A 2,334-nucleotide genomic window follows, 5' to 3' on the forward strand; every position below is an offset into this window, starting at 1 on the left:
TCTAGCTTGTTTCAAATAATGGTTAAGGTTGGAAATTTCCTCCTGGCAGGAAATTGTCCTGGAGCTTTCTCCTAGGCAGATATCTTTTTGACATGGATTAATTAATTTTAACTGATTGCCTCATATTCCTATTGCCACTTGGAGCAGAAAGTGAGAGGGGGGATTAAAGGGGGAGAATTCAACACCCCTCTGGTTCACAGTGACCTAAACCATCGAACAGGATAACAGCCAAAAAATGGAACTCTCCTAGAATCAGCTGCAGAGCCAGATTAAGAGTGGAAAACCCTGGGTGTGGTGCCTATAGCAGGATTTATTGAGCACATAGAATATGTACCAAAAGAAAATGTCATCCAGGGCTTCCCTGGTGGCTCAGTGGTAAAGAATCTACCTGCCAATGCAAGAGACCAGAGTTCAATCCCTTATCTGGGAAGACCCCACATGCTTGGACCAACTAAGCCTGTGAGCCACAACGACTGATCCCGTGCTCTAGAGCCTGGGAGCCACAAGTACTGAAGCCTGTGTGCCCTAGAGCTGGGGCCACAATAGGAGAAGCCACGGCTGCAATAGGAGAAGCCACGGCAACGAGAAGCCCTCACACCACAACTAGAGTGTGGCCCCCTTTGCCACAAGTAGAGAAAAGCCCGTGCAGCAGTGAAGACCCAGCACAGCTAAAACTAAAACAAAGAAATCAAATTGTTTTCTAAAAAGATGTCTTCCAAAATCCTCTTCCAATAGAGTTGGACAAAAAAAATCTTCCCTTGTAACATAACAGAATTGTTAAGTTGAAATCAGTTGAACAGCATTAGTCGTGTTCTCCAAGGTAAATCTCATCCCTTTCCATTTCTTTCTCATACAGGAGTCTTTTGAGACACTTTTAGGAGAGTCTGTGGCTCAGCTGGTAAAGAATTCGCCTGTTATACGGGAGACGTGGGTTCGGTCCCTGGGTTGGGAAGATCCCCTGGAGAAGGGAAAGGCTACCCACTCCAGTATTGTGGCCTGGAAAATTCCATGGACTGTATAGTCCATGGGGTCACAAAAACTCAGACACGACTGAGCGGCTTTCACTAGGAAAGTCTGAGCCATAAGACCTCCTCTGGGACTCAGAGTACTGAGCCATAGTAACTGACCATGAGTATCAACAGCTGTGACAAACACTGAGGCTACATCTTTTTTTATTTTTTTTTTTAAACTTTTTTTACAGCAGTGCAGCCTTTATTAAGGTCAGGCCCCGGCTCACTTGGAGCTGGTGTACTTGGTCACAGCCTTGGTGCCCTCGGACACAGCGTGCTTGGCCAGCTCCCCAGGCAGCAGCAGACGCACGGCCGTCTGGACCTCCCGGGACGTCAGTGTGGTTCGGCCTGAGTACTGGGCCAGCCGGGCGGCCTCACTGGCCAGCCGCTCAAACAGATCGTTCACGAACGAGTTCATGATGCTCATGGCCTTGGAGGAGATGCCGATGTCGGGGTGCACCTGCTTCAGCAGCTTATAGATGTACATGGAGTAGGTTTCTTTGCGCCGGCTGCGCCTTCTGGACTTCTTGTCCCCAGGACTCCGGCCACGCCGGCCCCCAGACTGCTGCAGCTGTCCGTGCTCAGCGCTCATCCTCCTGGTCCTCCCGGCGGCCGAGGCTACATCTTTTGTGTGTATATTTTATCACTGGGGCTTCCCAGGTAGCTCAAGTGGTAAAGAATCCGCCTCCCAGAGCAGGAGAGGCAGGAGATGTGGGTTCGATCCCTGGGTCAGGAAGATCCCCTGTAGTAGGAAAGGGCAACCCGCTCCAGAATCCTTGCAGGAAAAATTCCACAGACAGAGGAGCCTGGCAGGCTACAGTTCACGGGGCCAGAATGAATAGGACACAACTGAGAGGCTGAGCAAAAATCACTGAAAGCCATGGATACATGAATTTGAGTTAACACTGTGACTGTGGTGATCTTGCCTGGGAGGTGCTTAGAATCTAATAAGAGAAATAGGCTGATATAGAAAGGACTATAACACAAAAAATCAAAAGTAGTATACAGAGGGAAGAGGGAAGGTGTTCCTGTAGCTCAGAGGAGCTTTCAATGTTATGAAAATATTATCTACCCTCCTGGACCCCACAAGTCCTCCTCTTATCCCTAACGATCTGGCTCCACTCTTGGGCCACTCCTCGTGGTGTTTCCTAAAATGCGCACTGTGTTTCGTATAAAGGTCTTCCAGTCTCTGTCATCCCACTGCCCAGTCTGAGACGAGCAGTGTCTGCAGGCCCGGGAGGGCTGTGTGCATGAGGGCTGGCTTATTCCATTCGGGGAGGTCAAACCTCACTCAAGTCATGCTCCAGACTGGGCTTTACTGGAC

The 2,334-nt window shown here is 49.6% G+C and overlaps 1 protein-coding gene across 1 annotated transcript; it reads right to left on the minus strand.

Moving 5' to 3' along the window:
- Positions 1-652: 652 nt before the first annotated feature.
- On the minus strand, positions 653-1,986 carry LOC138990497 (histone H2B type 2-K1-like). The gene has a single exon (XM_070382051.1). It carries the CDS (start codon positions 1,600-1,602, stop codon positions 1,234-1,236), a length of 369 nt encoding a protein of 122 aa, XP_070238152.1. The 5' UTR covers positions 1,603-1,986; the 3' UTR covers positions 653-1,233.
- Positions 1,987-2,334: the final 348 nt, after the last annotated feature.

This window comes from Bos mutus, chromosome 13 (assembly GCF_027580195.1).
Source record: "Bos mutus isolate GX-2022 chromosome 13, NWIPB_WYAK_1.1, whole genome shotgun sequence".
NCBI lineage: Eukaryota > Metazoa > Chordata > Mammalia > Artiodactyla > Bovidae > Bos > Bos mutus.